Consider the following 23,129-nt stretch of genomic DNA (forward strand, 5'->3'; position numbering starts at 1 on the left):
AGTCACACAGCAGAAGGGACAGAGCCAGGATTCAATTCTGACCCAGACCCCATGCTCTTAGCCACCAGGCCTACCCTGGAGGGAGCAGGTCATTTCAATTACCCGATTTCGAACCTGGTTTCCTAGGTATCACACCCCACAAGCACTCCCTATGGCGACATTGACCCCTGCCCCCATGAAATACAGCAGCCCCTGAGCATGGGAAAGGAGGGGCTGCCCCCTTCAAGATGGTGCTGAGCTCTGTGACAACCCAGAACAGGGCTGTAGAGGCCCGGTGAGAAGGGCAGGTGGGCCCATGCCAGGCCCCCAGGGAGCATCCCTTCCCCATACATTTCCCCTTTTCCCGACTCCTTTTCTGTCTCTGGTGCAGGAACGGCTACGACACATTGGACCTGAGGAGTTTGTCCAGGCTTTTGTGAACAAGGACCCTCTGGCCAGCACAAAGGTAGAAGGCCCTTGGACGGACTGTCCCAGCAATGACCCCTACTCACCGGTCCCTCTGGGGATCCCCGGAGCATCAGATGAGCCAACTTCAGAGGGACCAAGGGCAGATGGGCTTGGAGGGGTCGTGCCCACTCCACCCATGCCCCTAGCCCAAGGCCATCACACCCCAGCAGCCCTGAGTCCCGGGGAAGCCTGGGAGGGCGGGATGAGCCTGGCCGGGTCACCCACCCAGCGAGGGCGGAGTGGCGGTCGAGGAGCAGAAGCCCTGGGTGGGTTAGAGGGTAGAGGTTCGCACGGGGCCCGCTCCAAGACCCCATGTGCCCTCCCGGTGCTTTGCGGTGGGCGCCGATGCCCTCTAGCGGCCACTCGGGGGAACGCGGGCTGGTGCAAGCTGCCCAAGGAAGTTGAGGGCATGCTCTTCCCTCTGAAGGTGGAATTTCAGAGCCTGCCCCTCTCTCCCAGAGCCCAACCAGCAGTTAGCCTGGTGCTTATCAAGGAGTTAAATCCGAACCAGAACTGGAAATATCCTGTCTTCTGCCCTGGCACCTAATAAAAGAAGAGTAAACTAAATATGCAATTGCATTTCACCTCTCGGATAAGCAAAGATTAAACATTATGGGTGTGTATGTGCAGGGAAAGACCGTCTCATACACGGCTGGTAAGGGGTGAAATTGGCACAGCCACTTTGGAGAGCAGCATGGCAATAGCATCAACACTTGAAATATATACACTCCAGACCCCAACTTTCCACACCTAACAATTTACCCTGCAGATATACACACACATGTACACAAAGATGTATGCACAAAGATATTGGGGATAACTTTCTGTGCTTTATGACCAAAGGCTGGCAGCAAACTACCTTACCATCCACAGGGACTCGATTAAACATTATAATACATCCATACATAGAATGCTATGCAACTATTAGAGTAAGAGCGACTGTAAGAATGGAATAATCACCAAAGGTCCATTGTTGAGAGAAGAAAGTAGAGTGAAGAGCAATGGCAAAGAGTATGTGACCATCTGTGTAACAACAACAGATAGGAGGGTGCATGATACATATCTCCTTGCACACGCGTGTGGACAATCTCTAGGAATACGGGTTACTCTGGGGAGCCCAGCATGGAGCTGGGAGCAAGAGTGGGAAGGAGACTTTGCTACTCTTAGTGAGTTGTTTGTTGTTCTGTTTTGTTTTGTTTGGGGTTTTGGCCATTTCCAAGTATTATTTTTTATTGTGAAATACATCAGGATTGCCCGTGACATTTCTTTACCCACTCTACTGTAGATGAACATTTTTGTGTTATTTCCAGACTCTTGGCTATTGTAGATATTGCTGCTATGAACATTCTTACACATTTCTAATGTATGTGGGTACATTTTTTCTAGGGCATCAGTTCTCAAATGTTTTGGTCTCAAGGTGCCTTTTTTACTCTTAAAAATTATGGAGGACCCCAAAGAACTTTTGATTATGTACTAATAATATCTACCGGTATTTATTCTATTAGCCATTAACGCCAATAACTTTTTAAAATATTTATTTATTCAAAAATCATAACTCATTATATGTTAATGTAAGTTTTATGAAAAATAACTCTATTTTCCAAAATAAAAAAAAATTAATGAGAAGAGTGATATTGTTTTACAGTATTTTTACAAATCTCTTTAATGACTGACAATAGAAGGCAGTTGAATTCTCTTAATCTACTTCTGCATTCAATCTCTTGACCTAACATTATTTTGGTTGAAAATCCATCCTCACACAAATATGTAGTTGGAAAAGAGAGGAGTATATTACAGCCTTTTCAGATAATTGTGAATATTCTTCTTTGATAGTACACTAAAACTCAACAAGGGGTAATTTTTTAAGATCAGCTGCAATTTGGAATCTGAAAATAAACCCTATCACTTTAAAATTCATTGGTCCATCTTGCATCTTGAATGGATCTTTTTGCCCATGCAGGATTTTGTGACATATATTGTCCATTTGGAAAATATGGATTCACTGAATCAAGCAGACCTTCTGAATGTTGGCATGTTTCATTATATGATATTTTAAAATGATATTCATTATATATATTCACTACAGATATCATCCAAAAAGTTCTTAAGTATTGGGAAGCTGTCAAGCTCCAGAGGCAGATACATGTTTTATAAGTTCCCAATTTTCTCTTGAAAACTTGAATTTTATCCTTGGCAATGAATACTATCAGTTGTTTTCCTTGAAGTTACAGGCTCATTTTGTTGATTTTCAAGGAAATATCAGCCAAATACTGAAGTCTGAGTAACCATGCTGGGTCAGTCCTTCTGACCCATTAAAAATGGGTAAAAATGGTGCTCCATGAGTAAAGTTCAGCTCACAAGTCAATCACACCAGTGTTTTTCCGCAAGACCACCATCAAAACTCTGTGTGCAGCAGAAGTGCCTATGTCTACAGTCCTCCCTTCATATCTGTAGGTTCTGCAACTGCGGATTCCACCAGCCTCAGGTCAAAAATATTAGAAAAAATTAAAATTCCAGGAAGTTCTAAATAGCAAAACTTGAATTTGCTGCTCACCCAAGCAACTATTTACGTAGTATTTACATTGTATTAGGTATTATAAGTAATCTAGAGATGATTTAAAGTATACGGGAGGATGTGCATGGGTTTATGCAAATACTATGCCATTTTACATATGGAACTTGAGCATCCTCTGATTTTGGTATCTGAGGGGGGAGGTGGAACCATTCCCCCAGGGACACCGAGGGACAACTGCACTCCCATTTTCTCACATAGAATATGAAAAAGACATGTACTCAAGGGTTGAGATTTAATAAAACTGAAAAGTTTTGTGTCCTCAAGGACATTCTTAGTCTCACTCACTTTTTTTCTTTTACTGTGAGTGTGTGGTAGTGAAGAACACAATGGCCACTGGTGTCATTTGGTGCCTCTGTCTCGATTCAGGCTAAGGTGGCAGCAGTTTTACCCATCATTCTATTATGCATTGGTACAAACGTCAACACGGTGAAAAGGCAATAATCTATGAATATGAAATTAGGTTTGCCCTTGTGGACCCCCTGAAACGGTCTCAGGGACCCCCAGGAGTCCATGGACAACACTTTGAGATGTTGCTCTAATATATACCTATGAAGGGAATCATTGTGTCCGTCACGGGGTGGGCATATGATCAACCTTACCAGGTGATGCCAGGTGAGGCTGTATCCATTTCCGCTGCCAGCAGGGAGTTATTCTTGTTCCACAGCCTCACTGACACTTGAAATTGTCAGGCTTTTTAATTTTTGTCAAACTGTTAAATGGAGCATCTTTTCATGTGTTTCGGACATTCTTGTTTTCTCGTCTATGAAATGCCTGTCCCTGATTTTTGTTCGGTTTTCTATTGGTGGTTTGTCTTTTTCTTAAGGATTTTTAAGAGTTTTGTGTGAGTTGGGTTTTTTTAAATTTTTTTATTTATTATTTATTTATTATTTATTTTTGGCTGTGTTGGGTCCCCGTTTTTGCGCGAGGGCTTTCTCTAGCTGCGGCAAGCGGGGGCCACTCTTCATCGCAAAGCGGGGGCCACTCTTCATCGCAATGCGCGGGCCTCTCACTATCGCAGCCTCTCTTGTTGCGGAGCACAGGCTCTAGACGCGCAGACTCAGTAGTTGTGGCTCATGGGCATAGTTCCTCCGCGGCACGTGGGATCTTCCTGGACCAGGACTCGAACCCGTGTGCCCTGCATTGGCAGGCGGATTCTCAACCACTGCGCCACCAGGGAAACCCTGTGTGAGTTTTTAAAATGTGTACTAGTTAATTATCCCTTGTCAGTTAGATGTACTGCAAATTTTCTTCTCCTAGTTGGTTGCTTTGCTTTTCGTTCTCATTACTGTGTCTTTTAACGAACAAGTATTCTTAATTTCCTCCTTATAAGGAATTTACCTTTCTGGATTATTTTTGCCTCCATATTTTGAAGCTATGCTATTAGGTGCAGACAAATTTAGACTCATGACATATTCTCAATAAATCAAAACTTTTATCCTTATGCAGTTACCCTTTAAACTCTCCTAATGCTTCTTGCCTTGGAGTCTTTTTTTGCCTTAAAGTCTATTTTGTCTAATATTAATATAGCTATGTGATGATAAATATCACATAAATATCATGTGTATTTTTCAATTTTTTTACTTATATCGTTGGGTTTGGGGTGTATCTCTTGAAAATAGCAGGAGGCTGGATTTTTTTTAAATTACAGTGACTGGTCTATATCAGGGTAATTACTGCTCTAGATGGATTTGTTTTTACTGTCTTCTGTTGTACCTTGTCTTCTTTACCTCTTGTGCTTCTTTTTTTCCTTCTTTCTTTACTTCTTTTGGATTCTTTGAAATTGTAGTACACTTATACAGTGGAATAGTCTACATCAATTTTTAAAGTTAAGTTTCCAAAGAATATTTTATAGCACATGAAAGGGTTCATGTGGGAAGATGTGGGACTATATATAGAATATAGAGATAGAGATAGAAACATACATACATACATACACACATACGTACATAAATACATATGGTTGGTCCTCATTATTCACCATCATTATATCCTATAGTCGTTGTGAACACTGAATTAGCAAATACTGAGCCATTACTCCTGGGGAAAATATAGGGTTAGGTTCCTTGCAAGCCTTTCATCACAACATTTTCGTCAACCAGTCAATATATAGCCTTGATTTATGTGTGTTTCTGTTTAATGAGACCTTATTTAATATATATTGTTGATTCAATAACATTGAACTCATGGCCAACAGCACTGTGACTCACGTCTGAACGAAGCTTATGTAACACATATTTTTTTCCTTAGGACACGTCACAGCCTTCATGTGCTTAGGAACACAAGACAGCACAGCAGCACTGTGCTTGCGACCACTTTAAATAGTGAAATCACCAAGAAAAAGCACAAAAATGCAAAAAAAAAAAAAAAAAAAAGACACTAAATAGACTACAAAAAGGACACTTGTTTACAGCATGGGAGCTGAAACCAGAAGTCAGGGCATCAGCTCAACCTCAGCTGGGAACGCACAGGTGCATTGGGTGACTCAAATGTTTTGCCACTCTGCACATGTCCACAAATGACCAAGAAGTGACATGAGTGTTATTTGGGGGGTTACAAATGAAATTTTAGGATGTAGACAGATTCGCAAACACAAAATCTGTGAATAATGAGGATTAATTGTGTGTGTGGGTATATGATATACATATATCATATTAAGTTACATCTTTAAGTGTATAGAAAAAAAAGACTAGAAGGATACATGCCAAATCATGTATTTGTGGATGGTTTTGAGATATTTGTGGATGGTTTTGAGGTTTCGACATTTCCCAGATTGTCTATAATGATCATGGCTGACTTCAAAAAGTTATTCATGTTCAAAAAGTTATTGACAAAAAGCCTGAGCATGGTCCTTGTGTCTTTCCTAGCCTTGTTTCAGTGACAAGACTAACAACCTGGAAGCTTACGTGAAATGGTTCAACAGATTGTGCTACCTCGTGGCCACTGAGATCTGCATGGTGCGTAGGAAGCCAGGGCCTGACCTGGCATGGCCAAAGGCTGCCAGGGCTTGAAAGGAGGCTTCCTGGGAGGGAACCAGAAGAGCATCATGAGCCTGTCTCCAAGCCCAGGGCCAGGCTGGGCAAGCTCTGGGACACCGGGTGTCACCCAGCTTGCCTGTAGTGATATCTCCCCTCTGGGTAGAGCCTGGCACACCCCCGTCTTAGCTGCCAGGCCAGTGATGCGGTGGATCCTGGCGTGCCGATGGATCCTGCCTGGCGTGGATCCACCTGCCAGTCACAGAGGGTGTCAGAGAGATGCTTGCTGAGGGAGAGGGGGGCGGGCTCTGCTTCTTCCACCTGTGCCTGGGGCGGACTGGCCTGGCCTGCAGCCGAATTCCATTTGGCTCACTCAGGACTTAGAGGTAGAAATAATCTAACCTTTAAGAAGTGGGAGATTGCACTTTAAAGTCCAGGTCTCTGGCAGCTGGACATGCTCGCCACCGGGTCTCAGCCCCGCCAAGCCAGACCCTGCCCACCCTCTTCCCTTCCTTATGGCAGTGGAACCCTCTCCCAAACCCATTCTCCCACTGTCAGGTGAAGCCCAAGGTCCCCCGTCTCAGGGGAAGATTGGAGGCAGCATATGTGCCAGGGTGGGCTCTCTGGAAGCAGACGCTGAGACAGAGCTTGGGGCGTAAGGTGTTTATGAGGGGTCTGCGACCGAGAAAGGAGAAGAGGCTCAGAAGGAGAAGCTCATCTGTGATACCTCAGCCTGAGACAGCGCTTCCTGTCAGAGTGCCCACATCCACCCTAGTAGTTGGCCCTGATCCCCCACCTTGCTCGGTCACCATCACCATCCCCGTGTGGGCTGTCCCATGAAAGACAGGGCAGGACCTCAGGCGGGCAGCTCTCCGAAGGGGTTTTGGGTGCACAGCTCCTCAGGCACCACAGCAGGCTTCTTGGCAGCAGTAAGGACCACTTCTGCACTTATGGGAGGAGGGCAATCTACGTGGAAAGAACACTGTAGGGTTCCGTGGGCCTTGCCTGCTTCTGACACCGCATCACTGGCCTGGCAGCTAAGACGGGGGTTTGTCTGAGTGAAGCCTGGACAGAGCCCACCCCAGAGTCAGGCAGCGCTTCAGCCTGGGAGAGGACACAGTTTGGTTCTGACCCATCAGAGAGGTCAAAGTCTCACGCACTCGACTCGAGCTGGGGTTGAAATCACAGTCAGTCGACAGAAAGCAGTGGTGGGGCTGCTAGGGGACAGGGCCTCGGGGTCACCATGTGGCCCCCGCACCCCATGTGAAGTGAAGAAGTTTGGTACTGGGAAGAGAGGTGAGGGAGCCGTGTTTTCTGCTTCTAGGTGTAGGGGTGCTGGAGCTAGGCCTGAGAGAGCAGGAGGACATGAGGGGGCCCCCAGCACCTCCCATGCTGCAGGTGGCTCTTGTGTGGGCACAGGAGTCCCGCCAGCCCCCATCCGGCCCTCCATGGCAATGGGCTCTGTGCTAGCTCTGCCCGGGGTGCACTGAGAGCCTCAGCCCCTGGGCTACAAATTGCCTTGGCATCAAGCATCTCAGCTGTGAAATGGGCTTAAAGAAGGTTAATGAGGGACAGGACAGGTAAGCAGGATGTCTGGTCAGGGCAGGGTGGGGACACCTCATCACTGAGGCTCATATGCCCTGTCCCCAGCCGGCCAAGAAGAAACAGAGGGCCCAGGTGATTGAGTTCTTCATCGACGTAGCCCGTGAGTGCTTCAACATCGGCAACTTCAACTCCCTAATGGCCATCATCTGTGAGTGGGCCGGCCAGGCCTGGGGCCCCCGGTGCAAGTGCTCCCAGAGAGGGTGGAGTGGGTGCGCCCAGGCGGGTGGGGTGCAAGCCACCTGAGCAGGGGGTGGGTGCAGGCTGGGCCCATGTTCCCCCCACCCCACCCCAAAGGTCCTGGGGAGGTGCCCCTTTTGAGGCAAGCCCAGCCCTTTCAGGGTGCTTGATGAGAGCTTGGCAGTGTGTCCCCAGAACCAGGGAAAGCAGGGGCCCAAAGCAGGCCCCTGGTCACAGTATAGGGCCAGCGTGGTGGGGACTGGGACAGGGGCCCTGCACATACAGAAGCCGGGCCTACCTGGACGCGGTGTCCATTAGCACCCACCCACTCTCCATCTGGCAAGTCGAGGCTGCACAAACATCAGCCCTGGTCAGGGTGCAGCCTGAGGGGCTAGGCCAGCTGCGGGCCTCACAGAGGGACTGTGCAGCTCAGAACAGCCCTCCCCGCCTGGCCCTGTCCCCAGCTCAGCCTTCCCTCTTTCAGCTGGCATGAACATGAGTCCTGTCTCAAGGCTGAAGAAGACCTGGGCCAAAGTGAAGACAGCCAAGTTTTTCATCCTCGAGGTAAGCAAGGCTGCTGGGCTGCTGGGTGCCACCAGCCATCCCCAGGACACAGTTGCCCAAATGCCTCCCCATCTCCTTCCAGCACCAGATGGACCCAACAGGGAATTTCTGCAACTACAGAACAGCCCTACGCGGGGCAGCCCACCGCTCCCTGACCGCCCACAGCAGCCGGGAGAAGGTAGGTCAGAGGCTTGCCCAGCCCTCAGAGCTCCTCCCTGCTCCAGACCACCTAGGCCCAGGTGGGGTGGTGACTTGAAGGTCACCTGGTCCAATCCCCTGCCCTTCTACAGCATCTATAATAGAGAGTCATGTCACCTTGCTCGCAGGCCTCCAATATAGGGAACTCACCGCCTCCTCAAGCAGATCAACCCACCCCCAAGCAGCTCTAACTGGTAGCAAGTGCTGCCTTGTGGGGTTGTGTCAGCCACCTGGGGCTGTCCTCTCCAGAGGGCCACACAGAGTAAGGCCGTTCCCTCTTCCAGCCACTGGTCCTTTGGAGCCCCAGGCCCCGCCCCCTCTCGCCTCCTGAGTCAGCAGCCCCGCCATGCTGTGGTCTCCGGTTCCCTCCCCTCTTGGGCCCCTTTGTCCTCTGAACAGCTCCATTTGTCAGGGTCCCTCTGCTTCAGATCAAATTGTGGTTCCAGGTACATAGGGTCTTACACCTCCTTATTCTAAAGGCAATCCCTTCGCTGATGTGGACTCAGATCACACTTATGTTTTTGGAAATGACTAAACCAAAGCTTCTTGCCACAGAACTGCATTGTCACAGGTCTTGTTCTTATACATTTGCATTTGGAGGACATTTGCTCGTCCTGATCAATGTTGTTTCTCCTCCAAATTCTCCTAGTGGCCTCCGATACAAGAAACCATCCCAGGCCCTGGGATTGCCATGATCCTCTGGCTTAAAACCTGTCACCAGCTTGATGATTAGAGTCGTTTATCTCCGTGGGGAGAAAACAGCAAGACTTGCTGCGCCTTTTCAGTCTGGTCTCTTGCAGGAACATTGGTGGAATCAGGGCCCCGCCATAGTTTGTGGAAGTTGCTTCCAGCTTGAGGAATAATAGAACCAGGTGCTGTTCTTGAAATTCAAAGTCACTCTGTGATTGTATTGGATGCACACGTGGTCAGGTTTGGGGAGCAGGCTGAGATATGCGCACTTGTGCAATCCACCAGGCCTTCCCAGCCTCCTCCCCGCAGAGCACAGATTGTGCGCAGACCCGGGCCACGCTGTTGGCCATGTCCTGTCCAGCTGGCCCTTCCTGTTCAGGCTGTCAGCACTTCAGCAATGCTGGGTCCCGGGAAGCCTGGTGCAGGGGGTGCAGCACTCAGCAAGGCATGTCCTCAAGTCCCGGGGCAGGTGAGCCTGTCCCAGGGCAGCAGGGGCATGCCCTCGCTTCACTGAGCACCCACCGCACGAGGGCCGCTTGACCACCATTTCCCAATTTAATTCAAGGGCCCAGGTTTACAGTAATGTGGACAGACAGAAGTGGTGAAAAATTCTCACACATGGGAAATGCTGCCACCCAAAGGACCACTTCAATGGCCCTGCCACCAGGAAACCTGCACCAGGCCCCTAAGGAGCCGTCTCTGTCCCCAGAGTCCCACGGCCCTTAATCCCCACCCCTGCCCGTCTCAGTGGGTCTCCCAATTCCAACTCAATTCAGCCATCATGCACAAGAACTGGACCAGGGACTCAGCACCAGTGTGGGTGGTGGGAGATGGATGGAGACCACCCTCCCTCCTGGCACAGTGAGGAAGAAGACAGGACAGGGGCTCTGGGGCAGAGTCCTAATCCTGCATCCTCTACTTACTGTTGTGTGAGCTTCTATGAGTTACTTAACCTGTCTGAGTCTCAGCTTCCTCATCTGTGAGGTGGGGTCATAAAAGCCCTATTTCACAGGACAGTGATGAGGATGGAACACGATCTCATGTGAAGCATTCAGCACAGTGAAGCACTCAGGCCCACCACCGATGCCCCGGTGACAAGGGCATAAGTGGAGACTCTTTGGGAGCACAGAAAGGGACTAAAGCCAGCGTGGGGGAAGCCAAGATGAGGCTTCCTTGTTTTGTAGGTTGTTCCCTTGACTGTCTCCCACTATACTGGGATCAGGAATGAACTTGTGTGACACACTCTCACTGTCCCCCAAGCCCTGGCACCTAGCATAGAGAAGACATGAGCAAATGTTTGTGGAAGTGACATAAATCTAGGGTGACCAGTTCATCCCAGTTTGCCTAGGACTGCCCCAGGTTTAGTACCACAAGTCCTGCATCCCAGGAAACCTCTCAGTTGTGGACAAACCCTGCTAAACCTGGCTCTGGTCCTGGCCCTGGTGATCACTAGCTGGATGACCTTGTGCCAGGCCCTGCCACTCTATGGACCTTGGTTTCCCCATCTGCCCTGCCCAGCTGAGCCATCCATGCTTCTATGCTCTGCCGAGTGGTCAGTGCCCAGGTCCTCGCATCAAAGCCCTTGTCAGCTTGGATGGGAAATGACCTAGGCAGTCCCTGAGCCAGAAGTGTCAGGGCCTGGTGCCCGGTCCTAAGGGTGATGGGCTAGAAGCCGGCCCTAGCTGGCCTGGCCACATGTGCCTAAGGGCAGAGCAGATGTGTTAGTTTCCTGGGCTGACATAACAAAGCACATAAACTAGGTAGCTTAGAAGAGCAGAAATGTATTCTCTTACAGTTCTGGAGGCCAGAGGCCAAAATCAAGGTTGGAAGGGCCATGCTCCCTCCAAAGGCTCTAGGGGAGGATCCTTCTTTGCCTCTTCCAGATTCTGATGGCCGTAGGCACTCCTTGGCTAGTGGCCGCATCACTCCCATCTCTGTCTCCGTTGTCACATGGCTACCTACCCAGTGTGTGTCCAAATTTCCCTCTTTTTATAAAAATACCAGCCCACCTAATCCATGTGACCTCATCTCCATTTGATTCCATCCATAGCAAAGACGCTATCTCCAAATAAGTTCCCATTCATAGGCGCTGGGGGGTTTAGGACATGAACATAACTTTTTTTTTTCTTCTATTTTTGGCTGCATTGGGTCTTCGTTGCTGCGCACGGGCTTCCTCTAGTTGTGGCGAGTGGGGGCTACTCTTCGTTGTGGTGCGTGGGCTTCTCTTGTTGTGGAGCACGGGCTCTAGGCCTGTGGGCTTCAGTAGCTGTAGCAGTTGGCTTCAGTAGGCTTCAGCAGTTGTGGCTTGCAGGCTCTAGAGCACAGGCTCAGTAGTTTTGGCACACGGGCTTAGTTGCTCCGCGTCATATGGGATCTTCCCGGACCAGGGATCGAACCTGTGTCCCCTGCATTGGCAGGCGGATTCTTAACCACTGCACCACCAGGGAAGTCCTTGAACATAATTTTTTGAGGGACACAGTTCAACCCACAGCACAAGGTAGACCCAGCTGGTTCCCCAAGAGTAGTCTGAGCTGTCACCAGTTGGACTCCTTTCTCTAGGGGTTAGCAGGTATGGAACAAGGAGGGAGAAACAAGACATCTGACAGTGAAACACAGAGACCCCATCCTTCTCAGGCTGAGCGCATAAGCCTGTCCCTTCAGGAACCAGAGTAGGGATGCTTTCAGCCTTACCATAGTGCAGCAGGATCAGATCTTTAGCATCAAGAAAGACATAGAATGGCAAATTGTTAAATGTATATTTTTAAAAGAGGCCACAGAATTTCACAGCAGATAATTCACATTCCATTAGCATATTTTTTGATTCATAAAACAGAAACTTTAAAAAAATTTTTTTTTCTATTTCAGTATATTTATTCTTTTCTAAAATTTTTATCTTATATTTAACAGTGTGCTCAGCACACACCATTCCTCCTGGGGCACATGAGTCAGGAGACCTAAGTCTGTGGACCCCTGAACTCTGGGGAGAAGCTCCCACTGGCCTTTCCCAACAGACGATGGGAGAAACGTTCAAAGGCCACTGAAACTATGCATCTTTCACCCAGCCCCAATAGGAGGGGGAATGGCATTGTATACAGTAGGAGCTCAATCAGCACTGCACTGGGGTCTGATGGGACCTGGGAAGAAACAGTCTGGCCCCAGTTTGTGCCTCCTTTCTTTGTGGTTTCCACATGGCTCCCCATGGTACACACTAAGTAGCCTATGGCCCATGAAGCCCTGAGGCTGGCCAGCCTTGCCCAGGTGGGAAGTCTCTCCCACCTTCTGCATCCTGGTGTTGTATCTGAGGTCCCTGGGGCAGGTGGCTGCTGGCAACGCTGCCTCTCTCCTATGCAGCCACTGTGGGGAGGCCAGCTGAGGGCTGATCTGCACCCTCTCCCTTCCAGATCGTCATCCCCTTCTTCAGCCTGCTCATCAAAGACATCTACTTCCTAAACGAAGGCTGTGCCAACCGCCTCCCCAATGGACACGTCAACTTTGAGGTAGGGTCCAGGGGCCTTGGAGGGCCTGCCACCTAGTTAAGCAGGCTGATAAAAGCTCCCAGAGCAGGAGCTCTGGCCCCGAATGGTGCGATTAAAGGAGGACTCTGAGGCAGAGTGCAGCAGTTTGCAGCCAACATCAGAGTGGGATTATTGGGGTCTCCCCACATCTTCCATAGGAAGAGACTGAGGCTCATGAAGACATTGACCCCCGCTCTGTGCAGGCCTCGTGTCTAGCACAGGTGAAGTGGCATCATTTTCAGTCCTTAAGGAGCACCAGGCTGGCGAGAAAGACAGCCCTGAGGACCCACAGTGACAACTGACGCGGTGCTGTGACAGGAGCTGCACAGGGGCACAGTTCACGGTCAGGAGAGGCCTCCCAAAGGAGGAGCCCTTAGCAACAGGAGGAAGTGTCAGGCAGAGTGGGAAGAAGGAGAGAAAGACTTCCTCTCCCTCTGCAGACACTCATCACTGTCAGCTCAAGTGTTCCCTCCTCCAGGAAGTTCCCCTTGACCTCACAGGAGGAGAGAGGCCGCTTCTATAGGGGGCTATTATCCCTCAGTCACAGCACCCAAGTCCCCAAGCTCTTTAGAAGCAAGGCCAGGCTGATCCACTCCATGTCTCGACCCCACATACAGGCTTACCCAGCATGTATGTCTTGAAGTGGCTGGTGGGCTAGGCATAGGGAAGGGGAGGAATGGGGCCCAGGAGCCCCAAGGGCACAGGACAGTGACAGCAGATGGTCACTGAGTCAGACAGAGCATGCCATGAGCAGTGGTACCCCCCCAATCCACAGGAAAGAAGGGGCTCTTCTCCTGCGAGAGGGCCAGCCCTACCCTAGTGCTTGCCCCACTCAGCATCCAACTCCAAGGAGCAGCAGTCCTGGACCAGCCCCTCGCTCTGTCCAAGTCTCAGTCTCTCCCTCTGTGAAACAGGGCTGCCACCATGACCACACAGAGTGGCTAGGAGGAGTGGACATGCCGCATGGCCCGCCAAAGGCTCTGCACGTGTCTCCTGCTGACAGGGCCCACAGTGAACGCCTGGGCCCTTTGGCCTGGAGCTGCCTCTGCTGTGGGGCCTCACATGGACACCCCAGCAGACCTTCACATGCTGCCCACAGGCCTGGTTACCCCTAGGGGCCGGCATAGCTGGAGGAAGCCCAGTCCAGCAGGTTGCCTGGGCTCTGCATCCCAGGGGGCAGTCCAGGCTGGAGGCGATATGGAAGAGGCTGGGCTTGGGAGAGACTGCAGGGGCCAAGGGGGCCTGCGAGCTCACTCTCCAGGTGATCCCAACACACAATCTGTCTCTTGCCTTTCTTGAATTGGTCCTCAGAATCAAGGCCTGGGCGGAAGGATGGGCGGGCGAGCAGTGAGGGGCAAGAAGGCAGGGTGTTCATGTGGCCCCAGGTCCCGGGGCATGAGCAGTGGGGACTGGGGGCAGACACCAAGGCTGATCAAAGAATGCCACAGAGTGAGGTTCTCACCCAGTCACAGCTTTGTATTTAAAATCCTGCTTTAAGTTAGCAGTTTTTAAAATCTTAAATAAATGTACTTAAATTTTACTCAATTAAAATTCTACTTAAATGAATTAAATTTTACTTAAATACATTTATTTAAATGTATTTGCCTCATTCTCTACATAAACAAACTTGCTGTAAGTAGGGATATATCGCTTGCCATTAGTTGAGACAACCACAAAAATAAACAGAATGAAACTAAAGTAATAGTCACCTTTAGCTAAATGCACTGCCTGCTGATGGCATAGCCCAAGGCTGCTCTCTCGCCATGACAAGGGGGACAGGTGAACCCTAGGTGCTGGGCATGGCAAATTCTTCAGAGAGAGTGAAGAGATGTGACAAACGTCCAGATTTCCTGATGGGTGATTCCGTCACTTTTCTGCCCCATGTCCCACCTTGCCCACCCTAGAGGCAGGCCTCACTGGGGATGACGAGAGACACCAGGCCAGGGCCGGCCCCACTGTCACAGGTGACCTCCAGGCACTCAGGGTGCATCGTTTTGTGTCTCTGTGTCCCTGGCAGAAATTTCTGGAGCTGGCCAAGCAAGTAGGAGAGTTCATCACATGGAAACAAGTGGAGTGTCCCTTCGAGCAAGACCCCAGCATCACCCACTACCTGCACACTGCTCCCATCTTCAGCGAGGATGGTAAGGTGGCCCCATGGCCTCCCTGACCCCCAGCCACAGAACTCGTGGGTGGTCTCTTGGTCACATCACCATTCAGGGCCCCTGCTCTGAGCAGGGATGCACCACATGTGTGCTAGTTCTGCGAGGAAGCAGGGAAGTCTGCATCCCCCAACTGAATAGTTGCTACCCCCAGAGCACAGGACAGGGTCTGAGGAGCTGCAGGTTGGGCCCCAAGGCCAGGCTTCCCCCAGGCACAGTTTGGATGCCGTTGGACATTGTAAATCTGAACGATGTCTGACCCTAATTTCCTCAACAGGAAAGTGGGCATGATTATAAAAACAGCCCTTCCAGGACTCATGTGGGGGTGGCAAAGCACTAGGCTGACCGTGGGTCTTTCCACAACTGGTGTGTGCATGCGCATGTTTGTGTGTGTAAGTGTGTACCTGTGTATGTGTGTGTGTTCATGTGTAATACACACCAGCATGAAATGAGGCACCCTTTCTCCAGAGCACTGTTGATGTCTGTCCCCTTAAATAGTCAGTATTTCCATCCGATCATTTGTCAGACACAACAGATTTGCTTATGAATTTGTTAAATGAGCATACTCCTGGAGCTCCCTCCTCCAGAAGAGAAAGTGCTGGAGAAGCAAACAGTCATCTGGCTGAGTTGATGAGCCCTGTGGGGAGCAGAGTGGCCCCATGGTTAGCTGCTCTCTGGATGCAGGATGCCCTGGTACCACCCTGGGAGAACGCTGCTCAGCACACAGGAGGCCTGGCTCCTTGTCATGGCAGGCATTTTACACAGGGACCCACACCCATGCTCAGGAAAACATTTTCTGCCAAAAATAAAAAACTAGGGGGAAGGACTTTTTAATGACTTGCATCTGAATCGTTAATACTTTCAATTTTGCCGTTTTATTTTTTATATTTTGGAGCCAGTAATTTTGGGGGGGTCTCATCCATATCTAGAGTCTCCCCTACCCCACATACATGAGAAGCTCAGCAGCCTGATGGATAAACCAGCCTGGCTGCTTCCACCCCAGAAGCTGTGTTACCCTGGGCAGCTTTCTCACCCTCTCTAAGCCTCACCTACTGCATCTATAAAGGGTAGGTAATGAGGTAATGTGAGAAACTACTTCCCAGGGCCATGGTGAGAATTAATTGACGTGACACAAGCAAAGCCCACAGGACTGCACTCTATCAATACTAGTTGTATTAGTTTCTTATTGGTGCTGTGGCAAATCACCACAAATTTGGTACCTCAGAACAACATAAATTGATCCTCTTATGATTATAGAAGTTAGCAAGTCTGAAATCAGTTCCACTGGGCTAAAATAGAGGTGTTGGCAGAGCTGGTTATTTCTGGAGGCTCTGGTGGGAGAATCCATTTCCTGGCCTTTTATGACTTCTAATGGCTGCCTGAATTCCTTGGCTTGTGGCTCCTTCTTCCATCTTCAAAGTACATTAACTCCAGCCTCTGCTTCCACCATCATATTGCCTTCTGTAGTCGTCTCCCCCTTTCTCTCTTATAAGGACACCTGTGATTGCATTTAGGGCCCACCCAGATAATCTCCTCATCTCCAGATCCTTAACTAAATCACATCTGTGAAGTCCCAAAAGGGCATATTCAGGGGATTAGGACCTAAATATCTCTGGGACCCATTATTCAACCTACTACACTAGTTATTATGATGACTGTTGTCATTACCCAGTGGAACTTGGGCAATAAAATGTGTCAAAGGCACATTAGGAGAGAGGTGGGGAGAGTCTAGAGGCAGGAAGGGCAGAGGTGGGGTGGGGGCATTTCATTCACTCCTTCAGTCAACAATACTTCTAGAGAGTCTGCTGTGTGCCAGTCAGACAGACTGCTATGAACTTGCAAATAAAATCCCGGCCCTTCTGGAATACCCTTAGAGAGAAGCACCTTCTCTTTTGACCCTCTCTTCTTCCTATCCTTCCCTCTACCCCCTCCCAAAGAGCTGAGAAATTCAAGAGAAGGGACCTAAGATGTATTGGGCCCCAAGTGGGATGATAAAAGCCTCTGACAAAAGCCTGGCCCTGCCCTCAGCTCCATCAGACCTCCCCTGACAGGGCATGCTGGCAATCCAGTCAGTCTCAGGCTCCCTGAAACAAGTGAAAATATAGAAAATCTCAGCAGAGAAACAGGAGATATAAGGAAGAACCAAATGGAAATTTTAGAACTGAAAAGTGCAATAACTAAAATAAAAAACTGAACAGATGGGTTCAACAGCATAATGGAGAGGACAGAGGAAAGAATCAGTGAGCTGGAAGATAATAGAAATTATACAATCTGAACAACAGAGAAAAAAATAGACTGTACCAGAGCCCCAGGGACCAGTGGAACTATAACCAAAGATCTAACACTCATGTCATCAGAGTCTGGGAAGGAGAGGACAAACTGGGTATGGTTGAAAAGTACTTGAAGAAGTAATGCCTGGAAATTCCCCAAATGTGGAAAAGACATAAACCTACAGATTCAAGGAGTTGAGTGAATCCCAAACAGGATAAACCCAAAGAAACCCATACCAAGACTCATCATAGTCAAACTTCTGGCAACTAAAGAAAAAGAAACAAATCTTGTAAACACTGAGAGAGAAATGATACTTTACCTATAGGAGAAAAACAATTCAAATGACATCAGGTTCCCCATCAGAAACCATAGCCAGAGGCAGTGGCACATTTTTCAGGTGCTGAAAGAAAACAACTGCCAACTCATAATTCTACATCCAGTGAAAATATCCTTTAGGAATTTACTGTAGATAAGTCAAAATGGAATTCTAAAAACTGTTCAGGTAACCCACAGAAAGAGAAGAAAAACAAAACACAGAACAAATAGAAAATAATAAATAAGTAAATAAATAAATAGGCAGACTTAAGCTCTAACATATCAATACTTATATTGAATGTAAGTGGTCCAAATACACCAAGTAAAAGACAGAGACTGGCAGAGTAAATTAAAAATGTGACCCAACTATATGCTGCCTACATGAAACTCATTTCAAATATAATGATGTAGACAGGTTAAAAAATAAAAGGATGGGGACACATTAATCAAAAGAAAGCAGAAATGGCAATAATAATATCAGATAAAGTATACTTCAGAGGAAAGAAAATTTCCAGAGGCAGAGAGGGACATTATGTAATGACAAAATTGTCAGTCTCCCAAGAAGATATAGCAATCCTAAATGTGTATCTACCAAACAACAGAGTTGCAATATTTATGAAGCAAAACCCAATAGAACTGAAAGGAGAAATAAATAGATCCACAATTATAGTTTAGAGATTTCAACACCCTCTCTTAACAATTAATATAACAACTAGACAGAAAATCAGCAAAGACATAGCAGAACTCACCAATACCATCAAACAACAGGATCTAATAGACATTTATAGAATATTCCATACAACTACAGCAGAATACACATTTTTTTCATTTGCCCACAGAACATATACCAAGATAGACCATATCCTAAGTGCAACAAATTAAAGTAATTGAAATCATACAGCATGTGTTCTCTGATCACAGTGGAATCAAACTAGAAATCAATAACATAAGATAACAGGAAAATCTCCAAACACTTATAATCTAAACAACACAATTCTAAATAATCCATGAGTTAAGAAGTCTCAGGAAATTTTTTTAAAAATTGAACTAAATGAAAATGCTATCAAAATTTGCAGGGTGCAGCTAAAGCAGGGCTGAGAGGGAATTTTACAGCATGTAATGCATACATTAGAAAAAAAGGAAACACCTCAAATCAATCATCTAAGTTCCCACCCCCAGAACCTAGAAAAAGAGGAGCAAAATAAACCAGAAGTCAGCAGAAAGAAGGAAATAAGAGCACAAGAGAGCAGAAATCAATGAAACAGAAAACAGAACATTTTTTAAAAGTTAATTGAAGAGCTGGTTCTTTGAAAAGCACAATAAAATTTCCATCCTCTAGCAAAGAACTTCTTGACAAAGAAAAAGAGAGAGAAGATAGAAACTACTAGTATCGGGAATGAAACAGAGTATCACTACAGACTCTGCCAACATCAAAAGACTTGTAAGAAAATACTATGAACAACTCTATGCATGTAAATTTGACAATTTAGATGAAATGGACCAATTGTTCAAAAAACACGAACTGCCACAACTCAACATAAAATAGATAATTTGAATAGCCCTATAGCTATTAGGGAAATTGAATTTTTCATTTAAAAACATCCCAAAATGAAATGTCTGAGCCGAGATAGTTACACTAGAGAATTCTACCAAATATTTAATGAAGTAACACCAACTCTGCACAATCTCCTTCAGAAAAAAGAAGAGGAGGGAACTTCCCAGTTTATTTTATGAAGCTAGTATTATCATGATATCAAAACTGGACAAAGACAGTACAGATAATACACTCTACCCAGATAATCCCTCATGAATATAGATGCAAAAAATCCTTAAGAAAATATTAGCTAGTATAATTCAGCAAAATATAAAGATAATCATATATCATGACCGAGTGGCCTTATTCCAGAAATGCAAGGCTATTCAATATTTGAAAATCAGCCAATATAATCCACCATATTAACAGGTCAAAGAACAAAAAAAAACTAGATTGTGTCAATCAGTGGAGAAAAAGCATTTGACAAATTTCAACACCCGTGCATGGTAAAAAACGCTCAGAAAAATAAGAATAGAAGGGAATTTACCAACTTGATAAATTGCATCTACAAAAACCCTTCCGCTAACATCATATTTAATGGTGAAAGATGGAATGCTTTCCCACTAAGATTGGTAACAACTCAAGGATGTCTACTCTCACCACTCTTATTCAACATTGGTGGAAGACCTAGTCAGTGCAATAAGACAAGAAAAGGAATAAAAGACATACATATCAGAAAGGAATTAACACTGCCCCTATTTGCAGATGTAAAAAATCCCAAGGGATCCATAAAAACTCCTAGAAAAAAATGAGTTCAGCAAGCATCACAGAATACAAAATAAACAAGCAAAAATCATTTTATTTCCATGTACTCACAATGAATGTGAGTTCACTGAAATTAAAAATACAATACCATTTACAATCAATCAAAAAAGAAATGCTAAGGTATAAATCTAACACAACATGTATAGAATTTGTATGCTAAAAACTACACAATGCTGATGAAAGAAATCAAAGATCTAAATAAATGGAGAGACATGACATCCATAAATTGGAAGACTCCAACATAGCAAAGATATCAGTTCTCCTTTCCAAATTTCAGGACAGATTTAATGCAATTCCTATCAAAATTCCAGGAAGATTTTTTATAGATACAGACAAAATTATTCTAAAGTTTATATGAAAATGCAAAGGAACTAAAATAGCTGAAACAAGTTTGAAAAAGAAGAATGAAACAGGAGGAATCACTCTACCCAATATTAAGGCCAATATAGCTTGAATAGCTACAGTATTCAAGACAGTGTGGTGTTTGCAGGACAGACACATAGATCAATATAACAGAATAGAGGACCCCTAAAGAGACCCACACAAATATGCCCAGTGATTCTTGACAAAGGTGCAAAAGCAATTCAGTGGAGGAAAGATAGTCTTTGCAACAAATGGTGCAGGTGCATTTGGACATCCATAGGGCAAAAAATGAACTTCAACCTAAGTCTCACACTTTATACAAAAATAAACTCAAAATAGATCACAGGCTTGAATGTAAAATGTAAAACTATAAAACTTTTAGAAAAAAAGAAGCAAGAGAAAATCTTCAGGATGTAGAACCAGACAAAGAGTTTCTTATAAAATTAAGTATGCAACTACTATGTGACTCAGCAATTACAGTCTTGGGCATATATTTATTCCAGAGAAATGAATTTACATGTTTGCACAAAAACTCATACACCAATGTTTACAGAAGCTTAATTTGTCACAGCCAAACACTGGAAACAATACAGATGTCCTTCAGTGGGTGAATGGTTAAACAAAGTATGGTATGGAATACTATTCAGCAACAAAATGCAATGAACCCCACTGACACACACTACAGCATGGATGAATCTCTAGAGAATTACAGTGTGAAAAGAATCAATCCCAAAAGGTTACATACTGTGTGATTCCATTTATATCACATTCTTGAAATGACAAAATATAGACACAGGGAACAGATTAGTAGTGGCCAGGGGTTAAGAGAGGTGTGGGGATGGGAGGGAAGTGTGTGTGGCTATAAAAGGGTAGCATGAGGGATCTTTGTGGTGATGGAATGTTCTATATCTTGACTGTGTTGGCGCCAATATCCTGGTGATGATCTTGTCCTATAGTCTGGCAAGTGGTTACCATTGGGGGAAACTGGGTAAAATATACACAGATCTCCCTGTATTATTTCTTACAATTGCTTGTGAATCTACAGTTACCTCCCAACAACAATTTAATTTAAAAACAAAAAGCAGGTGAGACTCTGGGTGTAGAAGAGGTTATTGTCATGGCTCATAAATGCATAATGTCACTTCATTTTCTGACTAGGTCTTTATTTGGCTTCTTATGAAAGTGAGAGCCCAGAAAACCAAACAGAAAAAGAGAGGTGGAAATCTCTAAGGTGAGTCTCTGTGCCAAGACAAGTGTGGGAGGCAGGTGGAGGGAGCGGGTGGGGCGCTTGGGGCCAAGACAGAGTGGAGGGACTTCATCTACACCCGGTTGTCAGCCTCCTGGGAGCCCCTCCGTGGGGAAGGGCAGGTCAGACCAGGGTCTTAGAGGCGGGGAAGGAACTTAAGCACTGGGGTACGGAGAAGAGGCTGGAACCACGATCCCCCATGACTGGAGGCTGCCCCATGGGCAGCTGAGATGTGTGCCCCAGGGCCTGGAACACCAGTCCATACTCTTATGTCAGAAAGTGAGACACACACCACCTCCTGCTTGTTCGGCCTGTTAACACAGCCGAGCAGAGGTTGGAAATGATAGGCAGCAGCGGGCTCTAAGGACTGAGCCAAGAGGATTGCGCACGCCCCTGTGGGGTGGGGGGCTGGGCGGGAGTATAACCACGGGCCGGGCCAGCGGGCTCTCACCACCCTCGCTCGGCATGTTTAAATCTGCAGGTCTTCTATTCTGGGGAAGACGTGAAAAGCACCGAGCTGGAGGAGGATGGGGAGGAGGAGGAGGAGAGGAAGCCGGCAGAAGCCTTCTGCCGCCCTGCCCCAGCCAGCCCAGTGGGAGGAGGAGGCATTGGTGCCTCGCTGCTTTGCAAACCGTGACCCTGTGGCCTGGTGCCCGTCACAGTGACCACACAGCACAGGAGACCTTTCTCCACCTTTTGTGGAACCTCAGCCCTGGAAGGGCCCAGAGCCTCCAAACACAGGGGTGGCACGTGCCTCAGGGACCCTGCCTTGAGGACAGTGGTGCTCACATTGTTGGTCAGTCTGTCTGTCCTCGGCGATGACCCAAGGGGTCGGGTGACTGCAGTGTCACTCCTGAGAGTGGGTGACTCGTGCCATGGAGACAGACACCCAGTCCGTCTCCAGGTGGCCTGGGAGCCTCTGTCTCTCCAGCGAGCACCACCATGACGTGAGAAGGGCCAGAGCCCACCAGTGGCCCCTGCCATTCTACTGATGGACCTAACCCTGCCCCTTGAGATGGGCTGGTTTCTGCAGCCCCGTGCACCCCCTTTCTGCATCCTGCTGGTATCGGGATAGCTTTCTGGTGACCACTATGATGCTGGTCAGCAGGACAAATTTGAGTCACGGACTTGACAGTGTGTACAGTACATTGTAAATTTTAGAGTTGGTATAAACACGTTGGTATACCCTGCGTATCCACATCCACTTCATGTCTCTCACCCGCGGGCTTCTGCCAGGATGCAGGGCAGTTTCCCAGCTCAGGCCCAGGAATGCTGTGACCACAGGTCAGGAGGGGGACTTGGTGGCCATTTCCACTCCATAGACCCCGTGTCCTGCTAAAAGGAGCTGGTGTGCAGTAGATGCTAGGTAAGCTCCGGTGAATGGATACTGACAGCCTTGTGTGAGGCCAGATGTCTCTCTTGTTTGGGCAAGGAGGGATGAATCCAGGGAGGACCCTCAGCCCACCATGAAGCTCCTCCCCTGGGGCTCTCACCCAGCCCTTCACACACTGAGCCAAGTTTCTGGGCCAGGAAGCGGAGGGGCTGTGGAGCTGCTGAGCCCCCACCTGGCAAGTGACCAGGTCACCCAGCCAAGAAGTCAGGGAGCGTGATGTACACCCCCATTCCTGGCCAGGGCCTGAGGGCAGAGTGATGTGTTGAAGGTGCACTGATGC

The 23,129-nt window shown here is 47.4% G+C and overlaps 1 protein-coding gene across 8 annotated transcripts in view; it reads left to right on the forward strand.

Moving 5' to 3' along the window:
- RASGEF1C (RasGEF domain family member 1C) overlaps positions 1-22,650 on the forward strand; it is a 105,502-nt gene extending 82,852 nt beyond the window's left edge. For all 8 annotated transcript variants that reach the window (XM_036848895.1, XM_036848889.1, XM_036848893.1 and 5 more), the window contains 9 exons: positions 371-445; positions 5,887-5,976; positions 7,645-7,747; positions 8,261-8,340; positions 8,423-8,518; positions 12,630-12,725; positions 14,761-14,884; positions 21,369-21,441; positions 21,938-22,650. In XM_036848895.1, coding sequence (XP_036704790.1) covers positions 371-445; positions 5,887-5,976; positions 7,645-7,747; positions 8,261-8,340; positions 8,423-8,518; positions 12,630-12,725; positions 14,761-14,884; positions 21,369-21,441; positions 21,938-21,962 — 762 coding nt within the window. In that variant the 3' untranslated portion in view covers positions 21,963-22,650. The remainder of the gene's footprint in view (positions 1-370; positions 446-5,886; positions 5,977-7,644; positions 7,748-8,260; positions 8,341-8,422; positions 8,519-12,629; positions 12,726-14,760; positions 14,885-21,368; positions 21,442-21,937) is intronic.
- The last annotated feature ends 479 nt before the right edge of the window (positions 22,651-23,129 follow it).

This window comes from Balaenoptera musculus, chromosome 3, assembly GCF_009873245.2.
Source record: "Balaenoptera musculus isolate JJ_BM4_2016_0621 chromosome 3, mBalMus1.pri.v3, whole genome shotgun sequence".
Lineage (NCBI taxonomy): Eukaryota > Metazoa > Chordata > Mammalia > Artiodactyla > Balaenopteridae > Balaenoptera > Balaenoptera musculus.